This window comes from Diprion similis, chromosome 1 (genome assembly GCF_021155765.1).
Source record: "Diprion similis isolate iyDipSimi1 chromosome 1, iyDipSimi1.1, whole genome shotgun sequence".
Classification (NCBI taxonomy): Eukaryota; Metazoa; Arthropoda; class Insecta; order Hymenoptera; family Diprionidae; genus Diprion; species Diprion similis.
In genome coordinates, this window is record NC_060105.1 from 18,062,078 (window position 1) to 18,088,390 (window position 26,313).

Below are 26,313 nucleotides of genomic sequence, written 5' to 3' on the forward strand. Positions count from 1 at the left end.
TCGGAATTTAATGCTGATGCTCTTTTAAAATTCGGCCTATTCGATTGAACCAAGAAATCTGTTCAAATGTTGGGTGCTTGGAAGAAACGAAGCAGGTAGGTGGGGACAATTTATTCAATCATTTTCATTACTTCATACGTTAAGAATAACAATGAAATTTTCTCTTTCAACAGAAAAAACAGCCAAAATAGTTGCATCTCTGCTGTTCGCTGATATCTCCTCCTCCCATTCATTTCATAATAAAATCTAATCCGAAGAGTAAAACTCAGAAACGTTCTTTCACAGTTTCAAAATGTATCACAGTGTCACAACTAACTTTAAGGATGATCACGTTTTAGAGTATTGTTCAGAACATTCATATGAAGATATTGACTTGTCGAATTCAAGATTGTACCCCTTGTTCCTTCGAAACACACTTTGAAAATATTTACGCAAACCTAAATCCAATACAATATCTTGTTCATAGTGCTCCGAACATCATCCAGTAACATGACTATCAGGAAGGAATCCCTCTGTCGCAAAAACCGTTATAAAATTCTTTGTTTTCAACTTGTGCCACTAGATAACTTTTGCGTTGCTGTTAATTAATACTGACTTTAAAGACATTTTCAACTGAAGTTGTCCAACATTTTTGGATTGAGATTGGTTCAGTTTACCTATCAAAATTCATGCCTGGAATCTCATTTAAGACTTGAAACACTATTCATATCAATTGAATACCACGAGAGTAAGAAACGAAATATCAAAACTGTAGAAAATAAAATTTGAAAAATAATGCGGGCCAATAATACTGCTTGTATTACAAAGGCGCACGGAATGATTGCTCTGTAAAATTAGTTAGCAGCAATTGCTGAATAACAAACTTATTACTATTGGCTTGATCAATTCAAAATGATCGAATATTCAGACGCCATGATCTGTAGCGTGTCGTGCTCTTCAATTTTGCCTCGACTGATGTTCAGAAGGTGGCGATGACCTGAAGAAATTCCCTCGGGTACCTGTTGTCTGATGGAACAACAGAACAACCAGGTTCGATGGTTGGACGGTGGCACCAATCGAGAAACTAGGGTTCTTGCCACCAAAACGTTTTGGCCATCAGGTAAGGTATGATTTTCCCCCTAATAACCAAACTTGAAACTTCGAGTCTGTCAAAAGAAACGAATTTTATCATTGAATGCATGTGAAAATATTGTAATATGCAAAGATCATAGAATCAGATATTTACTTACACACTTTGATGCATGACAACTTTAGTCTCGCTTCGATGATGGCTTGTTTCCTACCTGAAAATATTAAAAGGTATTATATCAGACAGGAGCTTCTAATTGTTTTGGATATCACTAATTTTCAAGAATTGTGACAGAAAAACGAATTGGTACTTTTTGTACTCCTCGGCTCTGTGTTTTAAGATACACCATTTCTTTTGTTCCTTGTTACTGATTTTATTTTAATATTTCATATTCATCGGCACTGATTACTGGCGTCTGGAGCACTGCACTGTAACAAATCTACTCCGGAGCAACCTTTGACTGGGTTTCAACAATCCATTTATTTTTAATTTCATGTAAATAAAGAATCTGTTTAAAATAAAAAATATTTTTACTTACCTGCCTCAATTTGTCTAGACTCCCACTCGTTAATGACGTTCCACATTTAATTTAAGATTTCTTCTTTCAATAAATAACTAATCCAATTTCTGTAGCTTTTGATATCTGTTTCTCCATCGACGCCTTTATTTTGTCGATTAAATATCTTCCAATATCAAGCACGGTATTGCTGAACGACACTTTTCTTAGAAAATTCACGCTAAATAGGAATAAATACCAACATAACCTGAATACGCTACTTGACGCGCGAGAGATTCACAGCCTTGTCACATTTCGTGTACGTTGGTCGCCTTGGTTATCTATTTCGCTGACCAACGAGATTGAATTATTTGGCGCATGCGCAGTTCTTGTATAGTTTCTAGAGATGCTCTCGGTATACACTGGCTCTTACGGGCATAGTCCAGTATCCCAGGTTTGTAGCAGTCTTACAATTGGGTACAAATAAGCCTGATCGTCAGGTTGAAGTGCATAAGGTCAGACACGATAACATTAGTGGAACAATCCACAATTAGGAAATATCATTATTTACTGAGCTTGAAGATATTAATGTTATTGTAAGATTGTACAAATGACGTGTTCTGAGTATAGGTACACGTCACTGATTTAATTGTAAGCCTATCGTAACAAGACAAACGTTCAAATATGTGCGAGAATGCCGAGAATAATTTGACTTTGATTCCGACGGATATGTCTACGGTCATTGACTAGTGTGGTGTAACCTGTATGAATCTGGCATATCAAATATTAGCATCTCAAAAATAAACTGCAGTTCTTGTAGCATCCCGAATAGTTCTACAGCTCTAGATAGGTTTCAACAGTAGTTCCGTTGAATATTCCCCAAAAAAAGCATTTTTGAAAAATGAGATGCTAACTTCGCGTAGCATCTCACAGAATCGCAACGGAACTCGATCGCTAGACCTGCAAATTATAGATATCAGAAGAGTTCTGCAGTTTCGAACGAGATTTACAAAAGTTCGCGGGGTTTTTGATAAAAAAAAAGTCTAATCCCATGAGATGCTAAGTTCTCGTAGCATGTCGTAGCGTATCAACAAATTGAGATAATTTGACCATTATAAGCCGTAAATATCGAATGTTCTACAGCCGGAAAGCATTACATCAATAGTTCTCTAGACCGAGAGGTAGAACAACACTCAACATCTCAGGTTTCGGAGCCGGAAATTCGAGATGGGTGTATAAAATAATTGTTCAAATACTTTTCCCGCTAGAACTATTTTCGAATCGGCCAGAGCTTTGCAACTTGGGCCTCGCTCCAAAACTTCAGCATTTCACTGTTGAAAGTCAGCATCTCACATTTAGGAGCCAGAAACATGAAATTATATAATATAATAAAATATAAATTATAAATTATAAATTATAAATCATAATTATATAATATAACTTATATAACATTATAAATGTTTGTAGAGATAACGAGAAGATGTGGATCATTGACGTAGGATCTGCGAATAAGAGATGAATGACTTAAGTGAGGGAACGGAATGTTAAATGAGATAGATGAGGAATTTTAACAATAACCAAGATACCTAGTTTATTTGGGATAGATAATAGCGAAACGATGTATCTCGCACGAGATTGATACGGCAACTTGGGGTTTACAGAGACGAGAGAATACACACAGATAATACACATACAGAATTTTGAGACAGTAGACAATACATGAAATACAGCTGATGTACTGCGAAGCGCGACATGGGCAAGCGACGAGATTTGAGGTAGAGGCAGGTGAACATTGCACGCGAGTATGCGTACATGTGTGAGGATGATTTTAAATAGCGAGTGAAATGAAAACGAAATGAGCGCGAGACAATACTTTTATTTAAACAGATTTTCTACTTTGCCCAAACAATAAATTATAAACTATAATTGTATAATATAACTTATATAACATTATAAATTATAATTATATAATATAACTTATATAACATTATAAACATAAAAATGATTATTTTGTACATCCATCGCGAATTTCTGGCTCCAAAACGTGAGATGCTGACTTTTGAGAGTGAGATGCTGGTGTTTTGAAGTATGTTCTAAAGTGCTATGACATTTCTGTCGATACATCCGGTCAATTCGGAGATAGTTGCAGCAAGAAAAATATATTATTAATTGTTTTATACACCCATCTTGAAGTTCCGAATCCAAAACTTGAGATGCCGACTTTTCAGAGTGGGACGCTGGTATGTCGGAGTGAGTTCTGCAGTGTTATGACATTTCAGTCGAAAGTTCCGGTCAATTCGGTAATAGTTCCATCAAGAAAAATATTTAAATAATTATGTTATATAACAGATTCACACAGGTTGTCATATATACGACCACCTAATTCGCATAGGAAATAGAGCAAGCACTCTGCTGCTGCCCTCCTAGTTATGTCACATTTAATTTCATTTAATGTCTCATTGACTATTTACTTATTCATTGAATATACCTAGTTATGTTTTAAGTACAATCAGTTTATCATCGCAGATTCTTGAGTCACACAATTGACTAGACTCACTATTTCAAGTTTATTGTTTGAGCAAACAATATCATCGTGGGTAAATACTCTGAAAACGTGGCAGTTGAGAAGCTGGAATTTTAACACCCAATCCAGATCCGTTTGGATCCAGAGGATTTTACCACCCATCTCACCTAGGTATATTCAATGAAGAAATGAATAGTCAGTGAGACATTAAATGAAATTAAATGTGACACAACTACGGGGGATTTGACCGGGTGGCCTGGCGTCTTCTCGCAAAGTGCTTGCTCTATTTCCTATGCGGATTAGGTGGTCGTATACACCACACTGGTCAATGACCATAGACATATCCGTCGGGGTCAGAGTAAAATTATTCCCGCACATATTTGAACGCTTGTCATGTTACAGTATTTATGAGAATCTATTAATTTTTTTCGTAAAACATCATTTCAATTCGAAATTTTTTGTGATGTGATGATCGTTCTGATGTTGTGAAGTGTGATCTGGCCAGCTAGAATCGATATTATCATACGAATGAATAATTAAAAAATTTGCAAAATATAACCCCAAAGATCATCTCGTCGGGAGAGTAAGAATTTGAGTTCATTTGTCAAAACAGGTCTCTGCCGAGAGATTCAGAACCTTGTGCCAAAATACATATTTTTTACTTTGCTTGTTTGATGTTGTTCCTGCCTCGTATCCCGCAAGATTGTTATAATTGGTACGACGTACTCTGCTAGTTCGCCTTTTTCCATATCGCGATCTTCGGTAAATCGCGCATTTAGTTCTATGTGTCTCGTTTCATGTACCTGAATCTTTGACTGATCGAGCTCATGAAATTTTCATACTCCGCAGTACCATTCATTCTCAATATATTTATCATGGAATCTCAATATCAGCCAAGAATTGAGAATTGAGGTTACTGACATGTGACTCTTGTTACGCTAATAAGATTTGGAATTATAATTCATTATTCTTATTTACTCTGTTACGCTCTTCCCATTTTCTTGGCGTGAAATTAAATGACATAAAACAGTATTATATATTTCAAATGTTCTCTCACTTGTTGTCAGAGTTATTACTCGAAGAATATATGAAATATTGATGTTGTTAAAATAAATATTCGCTAATCCTATAGCTTGCACTGTACAACATAAAATTTCCATTTCATATGATGATGAACGAACAAACAAGAAGTGTAGGAATAACTTTGTCGGACGTGAAACTTTCTGCTTTTTCGTTATAGTGATAGTGATTAGACACAGGTCGACGTACATGTGTATCTGAAAGCTGATTAGAAAATTATACCTGATGGTACAATCTTGTCCTGATATTAGATACAGTCCTCTAAATAGAACACTTATAACCAAGCTAAATTTAACGATCCCGTCAAACGACACGTCAAACAGTAAAATATGTTTGCTACATAATATACATATCGACGCTAAATTTCAGCGTTTATAAATATCTGATTAGATTATCATTATTGGTCGTATTCTGAACCAATGCCCATACCGTTTGATACTAAGTCAAAATAACCGCACTGAAACTGTTTGTTGAATTTACTACACACTAACCCGTAAATGAAAAATTTTCATCACCACTTGCTAAATGTGTCTGAATTCAGAATGAAAATTAAGTTTAACGTCGAAAAATACTTTTTAGATTACATGAAAAACAATGGTGATACTGCGCACACCTTTGGTGGTTTTATTCTGTTAGGCGTGTCAGCATAGTGTTTGTGTGAGTCGTTTCTACGAGAATCATTAATTAACGTACTGCTACAATTTTCGTATTTGAAGTCCTGTCACCGAACCGTCCAATCACGGCTTAGTAATTGGTCGCTGTAAAATAAAAATGCATCCTGAAACATTATATGTTCTGTACAATACACACTTAGTGTTGTCATGCTATGAATACTCGCTAAATAGATGGTTAGACTTTTATTAGTAAAATAAATTTTCAAATTCTGCCTTGTAAGCAACTCTTCTATCGTATTAGATGAACATGTCTACTACATTTTCACACGCACGTTTTTCAGATCGTGCCTGCTGTTTGATTGCCACGATTAACTCAACAACTTAGCTCTCGTAACCTTGATTGTGAAAACATTGTTTTTTTTAAAACCAAAGCTACTCCTTCCATATTTTTTGCATCGCAATATTCATGCATTTTAGCATATAAATTAGTGTACGTCCTATTTAACGCTTGATCATCATTTCTCACAATGACAAACCTTTCAGAACTGGCTCGTAGTTACTTTCCGTCCGTCCATGCCGGTACTTTTCATGGATTGTGAACGATAGGGATACAAACCGTGGTGTGAGTGTGAGTATGCACATGGTGTGCCTAGGAGTGCAGGTACTTTGTCTTTCGCGCTGGACTGGACTTGAGCAAGATGTGTACCAACGGCGCCATAATACCCTAGATCGGTGGTGATTAATTGTTGTGTACTCAAAAAAATCAATGGACTTTAAACAATCACGCCACAACTATACACGATGGAATTACCGAGCAGGCTAGTGTTCGCCGGAAAATGTATTCCCTAACAATATAGGGATTTCCTTAGACAGCTGGTACACATCTCACTTAAAGCCTTTGACCTCGAAGAAAGGGGCGAATCGTAGGAGTCCTAGGTACACCGTGTACATACATACTCGCACCACGATACAAATCCAAAACTCGTGTTGTGTTCCGCACGACACTCTAGTGGAGTGAGGGCGTTTAATTGAAGATCAATTGTTAGGTCAAGTTTTTAGAATCTAACTATATACATATTTACACGTTCAATATAAGATGTTTCTATACAAGATTGCGAGTTATGTATTCGTACTCGGTTATACATCGAACTCGTTATAGTATTGATGTTGATATTATCTACTGGTTTATTTGTTGAAGTGGTCAGAGTCCGTAATAGCTGTTTATTAGATATGTTGATAATTAGTTGACTTGATAGTTCGTTAAGTTCAGATATTTGTTTAGTATTTGAAATTGTTAGGTAGTTGTTATTGGCTTGAGGTCTTGATAGGAACTGTTCTGTTGGCAGTTTGGTGTCTCGATGAGAACTGACTGTTTTGAAAAAATAGAAGAAGGAATGTGAAGGAGTTTTAAGAAAATGTGGAGGGTGTAGGAGTTTACCGATTCGTCAGTTTTTCCTATTGGTTGATTATCGTGTAGTAGGAGGAAAGTGGGAGCATGCAGGTTATGACTTGTGCTTAAACAATACCTACGCGATCCTTCCGGACTTTTGCGTACCTACTGTCCGGACAGGCCAGCGTCCACATCTGGCAGCCAACTGAGTATTGTTAATTGGTAAAAACCCAGGGGTAATAAAGTAGGGAAAACCCGCGCTGGAAGTTCCGTACGACGACGCTTCGACGATTCAGTTATTGCTCGATATTGAGTTTATTGTTTAGGGTCGCAGTTCCTCCAGCGCGGTTTTGTGTTGCCAGATGGTGGGACTCCTGTCCTTTCCGGACAGCTCGATACAGCTTGGGATCCACTGTCCAAGGAAATCCCAGCCGTATAAGAATATATCTATTTAGAATTGAAGAACAGACTTATTATGTTAATCAAATTGTGTTGATACGCAACAACTCGCGTGGCTTGGTGGGATTGCGTTCAACCATACGTGAGAATAGCGCGCGTAGAATTTGAATTCGATAATAGCTTCCCTAAAATTCGAAGGCTGGAAGCCTTTTGTCGTGCGGAATCAGTTTGCTCGCGTGCAGAAATTATTCTGCAAGTATTTATGGAACATTAATGCAATTTGGATATTGGGTGCTTTATTTAAAAAAAAGTTCATCTTGTGAATAGGTGAAATTGCGGGAAAATCGGACCAGACAAGGAAGATGATTCAACTCAATCGATCGATAAAATTTATTCATCATAATATCAGGTTTGACCTGCAATCACGTCATCATGAATCATGTCATTCATAAGATGTTACTGTCGAATCGTTGGAACAATGAAATGATGACTAATTACAATAAATGATTAATAATTATCTTCTAACAAAATGATGCTACATTAGTGATTTGTGTTACACGCAGTTGTGATTAAACAACGAAGAATGAATGGGCAAACTCTTCGGATTGAAATGATGGATTACTAACAAATTCTTTAATGAAAAATAATTCCTAGAGGATTCCTAAAAGGAAAACTATGCGAACGATGATGCGCCGGTAGATAGGTAACTAAAGTTACATATATAATTTTAATATGATAAACTGGCCAAGTGCAGTGCAACTGTATACTCGGGGCCAGTCATTCTAAAACGAATGATTTTTCAGCCGAGTTAAGGAGCTTAACTTGAAAAGTCTACGGTCACACGCATCCGGCGTAAGTTGCCATCTTGAACAACGCTTTTTATATCATATCTCGAAAACGGTTGACCTTAGGATAAAACATATTGAGACAAGACTTTTGTAGATAATTAGATTCTTCATCTTTTCTATTTTAAATTTTGTTTAATTGAACCTACAATTTTTCAATTGCAGCTTGTTTAGTGTCGCAAATCCTCTTTTTTTCTGTGAAACTACCTTAAAAATCGATATACTGATAAAATTCCTGTTATCTTTTTTATTTATTATGAAATTTCCTAAAAATTTTCCATGTACCAGTTTTCCATAGAACTAATACCTACTTCAAAAGTTATTAACAGTTGAATATGACACTATCTGAATGAATGCATGGAAATAGGTAAAGGAACAAAACAATTAATAATTGTTGAATAATTGTAAGTTGCTTAGCTCCATAAAGAAAAAAGCAGTTCCGTTATCGGAGCTATTTTTATAATCGACTAATAATTTTCGAGTAATTTTTTTATTTTACAAAACATTAATATCATTGTTTATAAAGCCTACTATTTGCTGAACCCGATGTCGTTATTGATCCTGAGAATGAATGCTAAATGCAAGTGTTAAAATTAATACAAACACCAATGGAGGAGATGGATAGTGACCCCGAGCATTCGGAAGAATGTTCTAGCGTAGAGGATTGTCCGTACATCCGTCCGTATATCTGTAGAGCATAGTAGGCTGGAATAAATTTTTCTATATAATTTAATCTTATAATACCAACAAATCAACTTTTTGTAACCTTACTTCCTGACTAGGAATTTTTTATCGACTCTATAAACAATGATATCAATGTTTTGTAAAATAAAAAGTTACTTGAAATTTGTCAATAGTCAATGATAAAAACAGCTCCGATAAGGGGATTGTTTTCTTCTTCATCCAGATAAGCAACTTGATCAACAATTTTTTTTTCATTCACTTATTTGCATTCATTCATTTATTCATTCATTCGGATGGCGCGCCATTCAACTTTCGATAACTATTGGAGTATTAGTTCTGTGGAAAAAGTTATACATGGAAAAGGGTCTAGCCGGATAAGAATGGTGAATCTGCCCCCATCGAATTTCGTGGCACCGATTTTTTCCCAAGTTCCTCACCTACAAAAAAAAATTTTGTGCAAAATTACAGCTTTCTACATCGATTTCGAGGGGTTTTTCTGAGGAAAAAACCTATTTTTTCGATTCTTGCGGTTATTAAATACTAAGAGGCGACCGAAAAATCTGAAAAAATTCTGAAAAATCAGAAACATGTTAACATTTATGGAAAGAATATTCGCAACTTTTTTTATGCTAAAGCCTATTATTAATCATCGAATCTTCTTTTAAAAAATATATTTTGTAGTGTATATATTTTGCTACTATTATGACAAAAATTGACGTCGTGATTCTACTATTAATTCCCTGCAAATAAAAAAAAAAAAAGTCTCCAAATTCGGCCTGCAACACATTGAAAAAAAATAAAACGACAAAATTTTCACATTTTTCGATAAGAATCCATAGATAAATCATTCTTTGGGTTAAATTATCGGGTGATTATGGCTGGAGTAGTTGTGAGACATAACAAACAGATGTAATCAGTAGGATTTTATTGCTAATTTGAGTTTATTAATAAATGTTATTAGTATAATAAGTGTAATTGGAGTTTCCATAAATGTCATTGATCAAGCATTAACTCCTACTATTTATATTGCTACATATTTAATCTTCATCGCTATCACTGTTGATTACGGCATTGACTTCAGCTCACCCGTTACGTTGAGAAGGTTCGCGCGCCTCGTTTTCGCTGTTTGGGGAATAGAAGTTTCGTGCGCTCAGTTGCGCGCTGTATCCCGAAAAGTCGATGCGCGTGCCGTGCGTGCACCACACATTTGATTACGACTTGTGTCAATTTAGTTGTTTAGGATGAGACAAATGATTCTCTCTGTCACGATGGAGAAATAAAGAAATAAGTAGGAAAATGGGCCTGGTGTCCGAAGTATCTAGATAGATTTCGAGGTTCAATGCCGTTCAACACATTCACACTAACGGCGCCACTTGAGCTGTGCAGCTTACCAACAGCTATGCTGATTTTTTCATCCATGTTATTGTAAAAAATCGGACAAACTCCATTTCAACCTTGTTAATCGACGTCGAAAATTCCAACATATCCAAAATCAGCGTAAAAATCATATTGTTAACATCTGTTTGTTATGCCTCACAACTACTCCAGCCATGATCACCCGACAATTTAACCCAAAGAATGATTTATCTATGGATTCTTATCGAAAAATGTGAAAATTTTGTCGTTTTATTTTTTTTCAATGTGTTGCAGGCCGAATTTGGAGACTTTTTTTTTTTTTATTTGCAGGGAATTAATAGTAGAATCACGACGTCAATTTCTGTCATAATAGTAGCAAAATATATACACTACAAAATATATTTTTTAAAAGAAGATTCGATGATTAATAATAGGCTTTAGCATAAAAAAAGTTGCAAATATTTTTTCCATAAATGTTAACATGTTTCTGATTTTTCAGAATTTTTTCAGATTTTTTGGTCGCCTCTTAGTATTTAATAACCGAAAAAAACGAAAAAACAGGTTTTTTCATCAGACAAACCCCTCGGAATCGATGTAAAAAGCTGTAATTTCGCACAAATTTTTTTTTTTTAGGTGAGGAACTTGGGAAAAAATCGGTGCCACAAAATTCGGTGGGGGCGGATTCACCATTCTTATCCGGCTAGACCCTTTGTGGGAAATTGATTGATAAATAAGGAAAATACCAGGAATTCTATCAGCACATCGATTTTAACGGAGGTTTCAGAGAAAAATAGAAGATTTGCAACACTAAATGAGCTGTAATTCAAAAACGGGAATTTCGATCAAGAAAAGCTTAAAATAGTAAAGATGAAGAATATAATTATCTTCAAAAAAGTTCTGATGTGTTTTATCCTAAAGCAGCCGTTTTCGAGATATAATAGAAGACGCGTCTTTAAAGATGGCAATTTATGCCGGATGGGTGTGACGGCGGACTTTTTGAGTCAAGCTCCTTACCTGTCGATAAAACGCATGCAAGATTGAAAAAGTTTATGCAGAACTTTGCACGACGAGCCTATAAATTCAACTTATTCGACTGGGCTATCGGCCATTTAACTATAATAATACAACTGGAACGCGCTTTGCGCTTCGCAATGGTTAGAATAGGAATGGAACTGGCGTTCGTCGTCGGGCGAGTGTGGGGTATCAAACGTGACCACTCTCTCACTCGCTGTTTGCGTGAGGGTGCTGTGGGCTGATAATGAGCTAATTTGTCGGACAGTCGTAAAGTGGGGTACCTCCTCTGTATGTCGCGATTTTAATCCCCTACAGCCCCGGACCCCGTGATATAGGTGAGTAGGGAGTACTCTTCTGGCATTTTTGTAGCTAATTAATTCCTTTGTGAAAGGAGAGGAGAAACCCTACATGTAAGGTAAAGTGGGTGATGTTTTCGTATATGGACAAAAAAGTGAAAAACATTAAGTTGAAACGACTACTGGACGGGCGCAGGCGGAATATTATTAAATGTTAAAAAATTATAGTGATATTCGTATGCGTACGGTTTCGATATCTTTTTCGCTTTCAAAGTTTGCTGCAGCTTGACTATACAGAGCGTCACAAAAGTAACGGGACGGTTGAATATTTCCTCAGGTAAGATATTGTTCAAAAAAGCGAAGGTCATTCTTGCAGTAACCTTCAACGAGGAATTTAATGGTGACCTTGATTTTGATCCTAACTATGACCTTCAAGGTTATTGCAAGATCAACTTAAAAGAAAATATATATATATATATATAAAGGATAGGAACACCCTTTTCCGACATCGGCAGTCGATAGAACGCGAATTTCACGTTCAAATATGTACTTAGGTCACAGGGACATTATGACCCTGAAAGTCACTCTAAGGTCAATGAAACTTTAACTAGGTGTAGATGCTTATGGGAATAGAAGCTTTTCAATTTCAAAATAATGATGACCGGGACTGTTACGCAAGTCATAAAATGAAAACTATCAGTTGGAAAGAGAAAATATTTTGGAAGAAATACTTGAGAAGGTATGTTTGAAAAAAAAAAAAAAGAATTAGATGGAATAACTTTTAGTTTACGACGGAAACGCTTCCCAATTAATAACAAAATGAGTTGGCTCACGTTAATTAAGACAACCCCACGGAAGAATGATTTCTAGTTATTAATAAAATTGAAAATTTAATATGGTAATCAACTTCGAATCAATCTCTCTTTGGTTTCCGAAGCTAAAAATCAAATGTCCTTGGGGGTCATCATCAAGGTCATATTAAAGAACAATTTGAAAAGCTTGTATTCCCAGAGGTATCCACACCTTGTCTTAGAGTGACCTTCAAGGTCAAAATGTACCTATGATTTACGTACGTAGTTGAAACGTAAAATTACGCGTTCGGTCGTATTTCGCCGAGAAATTTATGTGCGTGAACTTAGCACTGCCGTTTTGGAATTTTCGAAAAAAAAACGGTTGTGCCATGTTGTGGGTACATTGTGCCGCACACAACGCATCGATAACTTTCAAAAAACGATGAAAATTCGAGAAAATCGATTTTCTACTCTAGCACCGCCATTTTGTTATTTCCCGAAGACACAGGTTGTGCTGGGTTGTGCTATTTACTACTATTATATATTTAATAAATTATTTTACTATATAATTACCAATTATTTACATATTTATCGTTAGATATCTCTTCAGTCTTCCTATTGGAGTTTCTTCTTTAAGTATCTTGACCGTTGGTCGATTCGGGTGAGCTGCTAGTCTGTGTTGATATTTTTTGCAGTAGGCGGCTATTTCGTCCTGCACCGTAAGGATTTTCAAATCATTTCTTATAATTTCATTTGGTATGAAAAAAGAGCGACGAAGCATTTACCATCGTTTTGAGGGTTTTCGACCGGAATCTCTCGAGTATTTCAGTATTAGTTTTATTTGCCCTACCCCCCTCCAGCTGAATACCGTATGTCCAGACTGGTCTGACGATCGCCTTGTACAACAGGATCCTATTATTTAGCGAGAGCTTAAATTTTCTGCGCAGGAGCCAGTACAGTTTCCTCGGATTAAGATTTAATTGTTTACCGCGCCAAACATGGGACCGAAATTCAACAGGGTAAATTTTCACCCTTGGTAGGTATGGTGGTCCAGTCTGCCGGTCAACACACTTTTCTTTGTGCGCTTGTGCGGTCAGCGGTTCTGAAGTTGATAAAAACGATCACTTGGGTGAACATACGCTACTTAACAAGTTTTTAATGACATTGAGTTTGTAAAATATGAACTCGTAAGATTTGCTCTATCGCAGTCCACTGCACTTCAAATAAACGAAAACTACCGAGTATCGATGTTCGGTGTAAATGGATTATTGCACTACTGTCAAAAACTCCAACCGTGCGATAGCGATTGAAAATACTAGGCATCATCTTTCGTTATCTAAGAACTTCAAAAACTATTTCATTTACATGACTTTCTAATCTTGATCTTTGGCAAATATGAAAACAACTCTTCGACACATTGCAAGATTACCTCCAAGAATTATAACTGTATACATTAATAGTTGGCGTATCTTAAATATGCATTAGAACGTTTGGTGTGCGAATTAACATCCGCTCGATACAGCGATGATTACCAGACATAAATTGACTTTCAAATGTTTCAGGGTTGTATCTGCGATAGGCTGGTTGGCCAGTCTCCTGGTGGACCACTGATCAGCAGCGGGAACTGGAAATTGGCATTGAACGCAGAGCCCCCGTGGCTTTGCTAGCACCTCTTTGCCGACTACAATCACGTTTTAACCTGCTTCCTGACGAAACTTCCGTCTCTCATTGACAGCTGCCTCGTATGTCTTTTTATTCAGAACAAAATCATTGAGCTTAAATCCAGCAGGACGAATTTTTGGTGATTAAATATCAATATCGTTTGCTCCGAATTACAGATTGCTGCCTAGCACCTACAGAGCTCCGTATTATTCAGCAAGCTTCCCTCATTATCAATAAATTCAGAGTCATGAAGGTCTCCAATTTGGACGAACGCATTCACGTTCTGGATAGTTCTGCTAACGTTATGACTGTCATCAGAGACATCAGCAATAGCGGTGTGCAAGAAGAAGCCTTTTATGTACTCGACATCGGAGACATTGTTCGCAAGCATCAAATTTGGAAAGAAAAGTTGCCTCGGGTCGATCCATACTATGGTACACACTTTTACTAACGTTCGACACTGAATTCGCTTATGTCTAGGCTTCTGTCTTTTCAAATTATTCTCATATATGATAGATCAGCATCTCCAATATCTTGCAAGGTTCTAGTTCGGTGGGTTGTTGTGATGAAATATTCAACAGCAGCTTTAGAATTGCAGTTGCTTATCTGTACGATTCTCACTTGTACGACAAATTTCATGGGTAATGGCATTTACAGCTTATAGACCATATAAAGAAGTTTCATTTTCACATCGCTAGTTTATGATTTCCCCACTTGTACGACATTCATTCCGGAGTCTTACGCTTTGCCGGAGTTTTTCTCTTCGCCTGAACATCAATCGCAGCTGATATGTCAGTCGGATCTTCCGTTTTAATATCTAATTTACCTATTACTAGATTTTTTATTACTAGATTACACGCATAGTAATATTTTCTCTACGCAAAACTACATTCATAAAAACTTTTGAGGAATTTTTCGTTAGAAATATCAGTGCTTATCATCATATATTTTCACAATGATTTTTTTTGCGTTGCAATTCATCTATATTCACAAAATTTCTTGAAATTACTATAATTTTCAAGAGGTTTTGAAGAAAAACTAAACAACTGTCAGAAATTCACGTCCTGAGTAAATACGTCAAAAGACTCGTGCAGGTTGAGTAAGGTAAATTTAAACTCGCTCTTTATCAATGCGTATTGTTAGCAATTCAATGGGTCTATAAAAATGGTGAAAATAGAATTTTTGTATCCCTGGTACCCCTGTCTCCTTAGTTTTATGGAAAAATTTGAAAAATATTTTTTTTCATTACTTCCTGGACAAGTATAAAAAAAAAAAGTTTATAAAGCACAACCGAAACTTTCGAATACCAATTCTTTCTTGATTATGATGGAGCGCTCTCGATTTAAAAAAAATTTTGTCGCAGTGTTCTATCTCGATGGCATTAGGAGGTGACTAAATTTTGCATGGGACATAGATTTTGATAAGATCTATCGACCCGATTTTGGTAGAAGTTGAAGGAAGTGCTGGAAAAGGTTAAAATTTGGAGCCATACCGGAGAATCGAAAAATACTTATTTCTTACAACGTATGGCTATTTTCGAGCTTGTTCAGTTTCACAATCTTGAGTCCAATTTCGTTATTGGTCAATCAAAAGACATTGACATAAACCCTTTGTAGCGATGTATCTATAATTCCATAAATTTATAGCACTACCTTACTCAATAATTAGTTTAATTTTTTTCTCCGTCAAACAAGCTAAAACACAGTCAAATAACAAGGATCTATTTTTTCACAATTTCTTTAACAATCGCAAACGCCCTATTCCACACATTCGTTACATAACGTACATTTTGAAGAAGTAAAAAATTTGGTTTTGACTGTTTTTTCAGACCTAGTACTGAACTTTCATCGATACACATTAATGAAGAGTTAGTGCAAATTTACCTATCTCACTTTGCACGAGCCTTTCCAAAAGTATTTGAAACAAATTTCAGATAGTGTAAAATTGCTTAAAATACATTTATAATGTGACTTTCAGATATGGCGGTACCGATCGTGCGATCCAATATTCAATTGATGTTTAAAATTTCTTTCGATTTCAGCTGTAAAATGCAACGACAACCTTACAGTTCTTGAAGTGCTCGCCGCACTTGGTGTTGGATTTGATTGTGCGTCAAAGGTAAAATTCGTTTCTGTCAGATTCGATTATTATTGTTTTCGATGTAATATGCTTTACCGTAAAGGTAATTTTTAATTCTCACAATTCTTGCTTTTTGTTTAATTCCACAGTCTGAGATCAATAAGGTATTGGGCGTTGGCGTGGACTCTTCTCGAATCATTTTTGCCAATCCAGCCAAACCTGCTTCTCATATTCGCCATGCTGCGGCAATGGGTGTTGATATTATGACTGCCGATAACGAGACAGAACTTCACAAGATTAAAAAGCTCCATCCAATTTCCAAGGTCAGTCAGACTTTTTGGAAATATTTGAGTTTAGATGTGATGCAAAATTTGGAGCATTTCACATTTTCTATTCAATTACTTGTTTCACTGCCGACTAGAGGTATCAGTGAAGATGTTCAGTCTAATAATTGTATCTCGAGGAGGCTGGTGAGTTACAAATTAATACCTTTTCAATAATTTTATTACGAGATAATCACAGTGAGTAATTATCTAATTATCATATTCGATGCTAGAACGATTCTTATCAAATCACTTCGAAATAGAAAAAAATTAACAGATTCGTTCAATTTCACTCTGCATGGCAATGACTCATTTGGTTAAAAAAACAAGTCCTTACAATCTCAGATGCTTTGCTTTAACTCGTTAATATTGTTGATTATTTAATTTTCAACTTTCGGCTCCTTTTTCATTTTGAGGAAAAAAAGGGAAAGTATGCGCGATCAATTTTGTCCAATAATATCTCGACAACGAATGATCGGAGTTGGCTGATTTTGATCCCGATTGTCTTTTTTAATTTAGAACCGATTACATTTTACATATCATTGGTCGAGTAGTTTTCAATTTACAAGTATTTGAACAACCCAATGTAGAAAATAAAATATTTTTCATTTCTTAATACTTCATAGGCTCAAAACACATCCGAGCGGGAAGTTTTTGGGCTAGTCTGTGAAGGTTAGTCAAATTAACTATTTGCTTAAATAGCACTGACATGTATTTTCATCGACAGACGGTAGTATGAAATGTATTATTGGAAAAATCTGTTTCGTTGAATTCGTAAAAAAAAGTATACCCTACAAAATGGCCATTCTAAAGTAAAACTGTACAAATCACCTTGCTAATGCTCATCGTTTAAGGTTGTCTCGTCGCTCTTCTAGAAAAACGATCCTAGGTTACCGATATATTAATTCGACAATTACCCAGTGTTTGACTATCTCACAATCAAGTTGACAAAAAGTATTGATTTTCATTTCATCAACCTCCTTAGGGATGAATGGGCTGTACGACGACAAGATGAAATCGTATAACAAATGTTTACCAATGTTGGTTGCGTCAATGATAGTGAACAAGAATAAAATAACATTCCTACTATGAAATGTTTCTGAGAAAATTCTAATGCAAGCTAAGATATTAGCAATTCAGGAGAAAGTTTTAAAATTAAAACATTGACAATAATTGAACTTTGTTATTTTTTTATCCGATCTAATACGTTTGTTCTTATTTTGTTCAAGACGAGGATTTCCAGAGATTGCAAGAAATTTTTTTTTGCCATTAGTTGTCTCCAAATTAGGTAAAAATACATTTTTGTAAGTGTGGTACGACATATGTTAGTCAAGAATTACATTCGCGCGCTGTGACTACGAGTATGCTATTATATAGATTTCTAAAATGCTTCTCATACAAATTGTGGAGAATTTCGTCAGGCAGTCTACTTATTTTTAACCTCCTAATTATCAAATCTTTTCTCAAGTTGTTGATATCTTATCTTGTGTTATTCGAATTTGCTTGGATTTATTTACAAGGCGACATTGACACACCAGTGAAATTTTTGTAATTTTTCATATCTTTAGTACTGAGGCGTCGGGACTCTAATCATAATAATTCCCCAAGCCATTGGGCCAGACGGCCAGACGTTTTCAAGAAAATCATTGGAAAAACAATTTTTTCCGAAATTGATGTGTCCTTTGTTTCCGTTACAATTTACAAACATTAAACGCAAAAACTTTAGCTGTGCAACGTATCGCAATTTATATTTTCACTCGACAGTCGGTGGTTCACCGGAGCCCGGTCGATCTTCGTCGTAGAAGCAAGGGAAACGATATGTTATACGGCCCTTGCACGCTTCACGAATGACGTATTTTTGCAGGGGCAATATTTTTTTTACATGTCTATCGAAAAACACACTTCCTTGACATTTGAAAAGATTTCCCTGTCATCGCACGGTTCGGATGCAAACCGAACTACTGTCGCGGCGGTGCAATTTGGACAATTGTGTGGCCCAAATACATGGGTCGGCACTCTGCCTTTCTGGAAACTTGCGCAGAGTGACCTCTTCTCATAAACATATCTCAGATCCAACTTTGAGCGTCAACTTTGATATTTGGAGTTTTTCCAACATTTTTGGGCCTTTGGGCATTCCGACCACTGTGTGAAGTGGCGAATTGTCACGGAAATAAAGAAGGACACATAAATTTCCCACCCGAAATTTGTCTCATTTTCGGATCAAAATTTAATATATCACAAATATTGTTAGTTAAGGATTACTAGGATTACTATTTTCAATAATAAGCCCGACTTTTCAAGTGGCAGGTAAGCGAAAGCAAGGAAGATTCGCGTTTGTCACTGAAAAATGTGAAATTTCTGTTGATTGGCATGAAATTGAACAATTTCACACATAAATGATGTGGGCATACGTATTGAAGAAAAACAAATTGAATGAAAAAAGGAAATTTGAAAAAAAAAAAAACAAACCTCGTTGTTGCATGCTTACTGTTTCGTATTCATACCACGCTCGCAATATTTAAAAATGTATTATTTTGACAAATTCTGGCCATCTGGTTGAATGGCTTTGGGGAATCATTTTTCGAATCATGACGATTGAGTATTACAAGTATGAAAAACGTTCAAGGAATGTCACTGGTGTATCATAGTTTAGATCACGTACAGTAGAACTCCATATATTCGAACCACTCAAATTTGACTTTCCCTACTTTAGAGGGGATATTGGTTCACCTATTCTTTACCTCTTTTCAATGCGCCTAATTTACTGCGCAACACGTAGAGCATGCGCAGACAGTGAGAGAGTATGTATTGGATGAATATTTTGATGGAGAGGGTAACCCGTAAATTCTAATTCTTAGAATTCTTGGCCCTGTATATATATATATATAAGACTTCTACTGTAGTAAGAATTGCTGCTAATGAATTTATAGTGATTAAAATAACTCACAGTTGTAAAAAAATAAAATAAAATTTTATTAACACAACTTTCACGAAGAGGATATTACAAACAGTCGAAAAATTATTGACTTCACATAAAACAATTGATTTTAAGTCACTCATTTATCTCCAGAGGGACTTTGTTTCATCTGTAAGGATGTTAATTTATTCGTTTCGATCGTTACTGACATAATTAACGTTACTAGAGATTTTTTAAGCGTTTTCCTCTCTTCCTAAGTTTTGATCCAGTTCCGTTGATCCTTGAGTTAACGCACCGCCAGTTATCATCAAATTTAAGTACAAGCTAATTTTTGTCCTTGATGTGAATAGGTGGTGATTCGTATCCGTTGCGACGCTGAAGTTGCTCAATGCATTCTGGGTAAGAAATTTGGCTGCGATCCAACTCACGAAGCTCCAAAGCTTCTTCATATCGCCCGCATACTGGGATTGAATGTGGTGGGCATCAGCTTTCACGTGGGATCCGGTTGTGAAGATCCTCCCGTTTTCCAGAGAGCCATACGACACGCCAGGGCTCTCTTCGACTTGGCTTTCGATCTTGGCTTTAAGCCATACTTACTTGATCTCGGAGGTGGTTATCCAGGATCCACAGGAACTTCCATCGATAAAATTGCTGAAGTCATAAACGAGGCATTGGTGGAATGCTTCCCAAGTAAGAAATCTTTACTATCGATGGTTTCCTTATATTTGAAGTTGTAAAAAAAATCCTCCACGTGCGGCGTGTGAACTTAGTATCCGATACGTCATTGGTCTAATTTTTCAAAATATTTTTTTAAGATAAGCGGATTAAACATTGAACTCTGTTCAATCTTTTCAAGAATGTATGCGACGTACAGTCGACAAAAACTTCAGACAGCAGAGATTTGAAAAGTATCGCTAAAGTTAGTCTAGTTATATCTAGCTAAACAAACCACTATCATCGCAGGGAAAAACTTTGAAACACTGAATCTTGAGGTTAAACGCCTCATTATTCAACAACATCGGAGAAATTGCATTATCCTACCATTTTCCACTGGAAAATCCATATTGCTTGGCCAATTCTGATGAAAAATAGCTTGTATTATTTGTAAATAATTTCTCTGCAGATTGTCTGAGTTTTATTTTGAATGAAATTTGAAGTTATGTCCTTCTGCCGAATCATAGGTTCATCATCTGTAAATCATAAATATTGTACATTTTGGATTCTTATTGGCAACGGACTCAAGGAGACGATCGGTCACAGAAAATATCTAATTACAGCGACATCTCGTTCATGCGTTTCTCACTCGTAGGTTTTTTTCATTTTGTTGTGTAGTAGTTTCTGGTTATAGACCATGTAAAAAATACCATATATTTGTACATTACTCGTCCCTAGCAGTTGATGTTTCGATCATGACTAATGCGTTATGTGCCTACTACTAGATTCTGCATTCAATAAAAATACGTGACCTAAAATTTATCGTAAATGCAAGAGTCTGAATCTCATAGTTTAGGACAGAGTTCACTAATAGCGAAACGTATCATATTTATCTTATTGAATCCAATGAAATTTGTATTTCAATTACGATTCGTATTGAACTCAATCTGATTGTCAGTCTTGAGGTAAATCTTACTTTCTATATTATTAATCCTTAGACCGCCGAAATGACTAAATATAGTGTCTACGTGGGATAGGAATTGTGTTTGTATAGATTATACATGAGATATAGGCGCAAAATCTTAGGAATTTTTAAGGTCTACAAATAAAAAATGTGGAAACTCACTGTATTATGCACAGGTAACACATGACCAATGAATATAGATTTTAGACGGTCGATAATGCAAGTTACAGCTCATATCCTTATATTTATTCAATGATATAAGTCAATTTCGCTACAAATGCAAAATCGAAACAATAATTATGAAGCATTTTCGAATCATAAATTGAGAATAGTGAAATAGTGAACTGAGAAAGAATTGACTGTAATGATATTATCAGTTATACGTGGTCAGTCCGGTAAGTAGTCGGACTGAATTTTTTTCACCAGGACCAAACGACAGAGGGGGACTTTCTTGCGTGGGTCGTGTCGCGGGGAGTCTTAACTAGGCGGCGCACCAGTCCTCAATCTTGCCTTCGGGCCTTTCCGGAGTCAATTTTAAAGTGAACCCCAGTCAAGGTTTCTCGTTACTCTTCATGACGAATCGTTGACTCAAGCAGCCCTCTCTGTCCTGAAGTACCCAGCTAAATTATATAAATAATATAAAATGTGAATAATAATTGCTCGTGGCCATATATGTAGGCGTATGATTGGCTCATATTTTTTTCTCATGAAAATTGTGGTATATCTTACGTATATTGTCGTGTCTCTAACATTGACAATTACAAGGTGTTTACAGTTGAATTTTAGTATTTCAATATTATTTCTCTGGATTATAGACTTGTTTTTTAATCAGATACAACTTGATTCGCTTCACTTTCGCCATGCATTTCACACACTCTTTCAATCCTTACCTCTATCGTCGATCCAAGCCGATGATGTATCAAATTTCATAATTCAATTTCGACTGTTTTACCGATGCAGCCGAAGATGTCCACGTTATTGCTGAACCTGGTCGCTTCTACGTCGCTTCTGCTTTTACACTGGCAACAAGCATCCACAGCAAGCGTTACGTGCGCCAAGATCCAACATCACCAAATACCGTCACACATGTAATGTATTACATCAACGACGGAGTCTACGGTTCTTTCAACTGCCTTTTGTACGATCATCAACGTGTCACTCCTCTTCCACTCAAGGTTCTTACTGTTAAATTATTCAAATAATTCTTTGTTTCATTTCAACAGCCGAAATATCCACATTGATGTTGGAAACAGTTTAGATAAAATATTGTAATCTCGAAACGGAGTCGATTCCAAGAAAAAGACGATTGGCAGTAAAAAAAAAAACTTGAAAGAATTATAAGTTTATAACTGTTCCGCAATTTAAAAATGAAAAGTGATATTTTCGATGTATCTGGAAAAAGTGACAGAACTGTTCTAAAGTTTCAAAATTCTGGGAAAATTTTCATTTAACGCTCGGTGAACCATTTCTAGATAAAGAACTGGAATAATGTTGTGTGATTTGACGATTGTTCCCCCAAATTCTTTGAAAAAAAACAAAATTCCTGTTATTGTTGGAACCCTACGCGACTGCTCTTACTTTGATAATGAGGTCACATTGCCAAAAAAGTTCACCATGGTAATGCGAATTCTTTTTCTCTTTTTTTTTTCTGATATTCCTCTATTTTAAGCATGTAAAACTATACTGTGAGTTTTTGAGGAAGCCAACTTGCGGCTCTCGCGCCAAGCGCCAACCTACCGGAATTGGCAAAAAGCGTCGAGTCATTTTGAGCAACATACCAGATTCTGTTTCATCAAACACTCACGGTATATCGTCAATATTGACAACAAAGAATAAAAGGGGACAAGCATCTAAACAAATTTTATTTGATAACAGAAAGCCTGCGGTAAGATGATTCAGTCGAGCATTTGGGGACCAACATGCGATAGCCTTGACCAAGTTGTTGAAAACATGTTACTGCAAGATATGGATCTGGGAGAATGGATCATTTTTGAAAATATGGGTGCATATACTTTGCCTGTCGCATCTCCATTTAATGGATTTCCCGTGCCTAAGGTCCACGTTGTTGCAGATGAAAGCATTTGGTAAGTTTGTCACTTGAAGCAGCAGAATATCAAACAAAGTACTTAGCAGTGCCGCTCAAATCGGACAAACAATTTTTATTTTCTGCGTTCCGGTTTGGCCCGATAATCTTGAGTAATGTGGAGTTTACGCCGAATTTTATGCCATCAAACATCAGCTGTATGCCAATAATTTTAACTGCAATCTAAAAACATGAAACTTGATGCTTGACTGGAGGGTTAACTTATAATTTATCCCATATTTTAAATAAAATGAAGTTCATTGATCATTACGAATAGTGTGATAAACCTAATGTTCAAATTAATAACTTTGGATTTGTATTATACGTGGATAAACAAACAAATTTATCCTACCAAACTGCTGACACAATTATTGCGTAGTAGCCTGAAGATGGTCGATTGAGCCCGAGTGAAACGTCAAAAATAAAAATTGTCTATTGGAGTCGTCCAACACCGACCGGGTACTTTATTCAATTCTACCTGGTCATGAACTTAAAATTGACCAGAGAATATTGCTAAACTGATTTACACCTAAACTGTGCTTGTTGTTGACAATACGGTGCAGTTTGCTGATAAGGGATAACTCAGTTTTAATTCCGTAAAGAGTTGAGCATAAAAAGTAGAAAACTGAGCAATCAAAAAATGTCAAATATCAAGACAATGTTTCCCTTGTGACGGGCCATTCTAAAATGCCACGGTACACTGTATAGCAACAACGATAAAGTGATAAAGTGTACAGCAAATTTTAGACGAAAATTTTATAAAAATTAAAAGTAAATCATACACTGATAATCAATTGTTCATCCAAATTTCAATAATTTCCATTTTGTAACTAAAGCTGAAACTAAAATTTAGAAAGTACCTATTACAGCACATTGCTAGCAGATTTGTAATTTTTCAACCAGATTTTATCCAAGTCAACCAAGTCATTTGTTTGAAATTCAGAAGCCCGGAGTAAATGATTTTCTGAACTGAATGCATTTGGTAGTTTCATCAAAAATTTTCTCTATTTTCTTATTATACTCTTAATAACAGTGGAATATGACGTGCTGAAACAAATGTAAAGTGCCCTACAGATATTCTAAAATTAGCAAAAAGAATTCCAAGTCGCCAAGACTTGAACACTTCGTGCCAACTGATTTCTCTTTGATTGACACTCCGCAAGCGTTCAATTTAGGGAAATATTGAGAAGGCATCCGCTCCTAAATCCAAGTGAACACTGTAAAAAAAACTTGCTGTCAAGTCATTTAGTTAATTTAATTCACTTGGACCCATGAAGTTGCATGAAGTCTTGCGAAGTCAGTTGCCGTTCTAAAATCATTTGAAGTCTTCAAGTTCCGAAGGCAGGAGAACTATATTCATTTTTTGGAATATTCATCCCCAAGGGAATGCTCATCTTTACAACATCGACACCGACCACTTAAAGAGCTTGCACGCATTATTGCACAGTATCGCTCGATCAACGGTTTCTCAATTGACGATATTACCTTTTTTTTGTTTAGGCTCCTGCTCAAGGATGCATTTCCTCTCACCGAAGATCACTTTGTTATTGGCAACACACCGGCTAATCTACGGCTTGGTCTTGATATCGGTGGCACAAATATGGATAACTGGAACAATTCGGCGATCGACTTGGCTCCGGCAGAAATATTGGCTGCATCTCCCGCTGCTACAGCTTCCTTCTTATACGATTACGTCGACGTCGATGCAATTGATTAAAAAAGAATAAGAAAAATAATTCTAATCTAAAGACTCGTTCAATACCGTTCGAAGCTACATAACAAACAACGGCGTGATCAAATGGTTATTGAGTATCTATCGCATCGTCATATTCATGACGCTAATGTAATGGTTTCTCATGTAATTACCTGTAAAACACAAGTTATTCCGTAACTAAAAACTTTCACAATCAATTTTGTACCAATTATAGAACAAGTGGTTGACTAGCTGAAGTGAACGATACTTATTTATTTATTTATTTTTTTTTATTCAAGTACAGTTGATACAGCTAATTTAATTGAGCATCGGCGGTATGGATAAATTGCGAGCTAAATTACTTGTGTCGTTTTACTACTTTGAAATTCCGCAATTTACAGCTTTCAAACGAGTCTTTAAATAATGATTCCAGGTAGAGTGTTTGATCTTTCAAGTGCAATAGGCAGGCAAACCTGATTAGCCAGAACATTACTAACGTATTGACAATATAATTTTATAAAAAAAACTCACCGTGGATCGAAATTAAATTTCCAAATGCACACTCACGTGTGTCGATGAGCTACTTTTGAAATTCCTTGGGTATTTGTTTGCTTTGGAAATTGAAATTAATTACTTATATGAAAATTTCGTAGATATTTCGGATATTCTGATTCCACTTGAACTAAGCAGATGAAAAATCTACCTTCTAGCTTACGATTAAATAGTAACGTACAATTATTAGCAAGCATTTGATTAGAAATCTCTGATGGATTTTAGTTTTTAATGTGGACTGGAAAGCGCTCGCATTGAGACATCTCCATGTATTACGTACATATGCCACTTTAAACACACACACACACGCGCGCGCGCGCGGACATCGGACGTGATTTCTCGGTCTATGTATAATATATATCTGCAAAACAGTGAATTTGCCTGCTCTGGGTTTATATCAGATTTATATTTATTGTAAAAATTTCTCATTCTTGAAAACACACCTCTTATGTTTCTTAAAGATAACACAAAAATTCAAATATTATTATTGACAAGTAAAGATTAATATTATAGCGTACTAACATGAATATATTCATTTATAATCAGTTCAAGCCGATTGTTTGAGGCTAAGATATTTGACAGGGTGTCTATCTCCTGGAAAAACCTGGAAGACCTGGAAATCTTAGGAATTCTTTTTCCTCCTGGATTATCCTGGCATTCTTAGGGAATTTTAGGTTCACACAAAAAATTTTTCTGAAAGTGATCGGATAAAAAAATTCATTTTTGCAAATTTAAAACCAGTATTAATTTGAAAAATCAAAAAAAATTAATCAAGCATATTTTGACAAATAATAAATGCTGACAAATTCTTATGTAGATACAGGGAAA

General features: G+C 35.9%; 1 protein-coding gene and 1 long non-coding RNA gene across 2 annotated transcripts in view; one reads left to right on the plus strand and one right to left on the minus strand.

Annotated features, from left to right (window-relative positions):
* Nucleotides 1–25,415, plus strand: part of LOC124416547 (ornithine decarboxylase 1-like) — a 29,779-nt gene extending 4,364 nt beyond the window's left edge. Inside the window, exons 2-9 of the mRNA XM_046897724.1 lie at nt 14,121–14,300; nt 14,397–14,654; nt 16,262–16,338; nt 16,449–16,622; nt 19,890–20,229; nt 22,118–22,332; nt 23,033–23,241; nt 24,741–25,415. Of these exons, the coding sequence (XP_046753680.1) occupies nt 14,468–14,654; nt 16,262–16,338; nt 16,449–16,622; nt 19,890–20,229; nt 22,118–22,332; nt 23,033–23,241; nt 24,741–24,957 (1,419 nt within the window). The 5' untranslated portion in view covers nt 14,121–14,300; nt 14,397–14,467 and the 3' untranslated portion in view covers nt 24,958–25,415. The remainder of the gene's footprint in view (nt 1–14,120; nt 14,301–14,396; nt 14,655–16,261; nt 16,339–16,448; nt 16,623–19,889; nt 20,230–22,117; nt 22,333–23,032; nt 23,242–24,740) is intronic.
* LOC124416554 lies at nt 9–25,622 on the minus strand. The gene is made up of 4 exons (XR_006930778.1): nt 25,497–25,622; nt 18,684–18,687; nt 10,114–10,118; nt 9–19 (listed from the first exon to the last, which is right to left on the minus strand). It is a non-coding gene; the product is annotated as an uncharacterized LOC124416554 (long non-coding RNA).
* Nucleotides 25,623–26,313: the final 691 nt, after the last annotated feature.